Below are 662 nucleotides of genomic sequence, written 5' to 3' on the forward strand. Positions count from 1 at the left end.
ATTGCAGTTTTAAGGCTTTGCCTTCCACTCAGTGTCTGATCCAAGGATCATGCACTGCATTTGGTTGCTGTCTCTCCAGCAAAGCCTATTCTCTTAATCCAGTTCTATGTTACTTGGGGAACGCGTAACTCAACCACAACGTTTTATTTCCACAGCCTCATCTCTTTTGCCAGCTTCGCCCCGTCAGGGCTAGAAAATGCAGTAGCAGCGGGGATGCGCTCAGAAGAAAACATCTACACCATCGAGGAGAACGTATATGAAATGGAGGATCCAAATGAGTATTACTGCTCCATTCAGCCGTGAGCAGCAATCCCGACACCCTCTGGGTTTGTCACCTCTCAACACCATGGATCCAACCACTTCATTTTGGGGCTTGGTATTATCATCTTTTTTGAAAATAAGGGGATGTGTTGGCCAGTTTTAGAGGTTCTGTCCACGACGGCCAAACAGAACCTTCCTATTTTTAAAGATAATTAGCTCACATGGGGATTGAACTGTGACCTGCACTGAACTCAGACAGGCATGTCATTACCTCTGTAGTTAAGCCAACGAGGCTACCCACCCCAGAGACTGTTAATCATGGGTGTCAGAGCTCAAACAGGCTTTTGTATACATTAGGAATTCTTTTTTTTTGAGACAGAGTCTGACTCTCTTGTCTGGAT

General features: G+C 45.3%; 1 protein-coding gene across 1 annotated transcript in view; it reads left to right on the top strand.

The window, feature by feature from the left end:
- HAVCR2 (hepatitis A virus cellular receptor 2) overlaps window positions 1-317 on the top strand; it is a 29801-nt gene extending 29484 nt beyond the window's left edge. Inside the window, exon 7 of the mRNA XM_012650381.1 lies at window positions 156-317. Within this exon, the coding sequence (XP_012505835.1) occupies window positions 156-303 (148 nt within the window). The 3' untranslated portion in view covers window positions 304-317. The remainder of the gene's footprint in view (window positions 1-155) is intronic.
- Window positions 318-662: the final 345 nt, after the last annotated feature.

This window comes from Propithecus coquereli, unplaced genomic scaffold (genome assembly GCF_000956105.1).
Source record: "Propithecus coquereli isolate 6110/MARCELLA unplaced genomic scaffold, Pcoq_1.0 Scaffold322, whole genome shotgun sequence".
Taxonomy (NCBI): domain Eukaryota; kingdom Metazoa; phylum Chordata; class Mammalia; order Primates; family Indriidae; genus Propithecus; species Propithecus coquereli.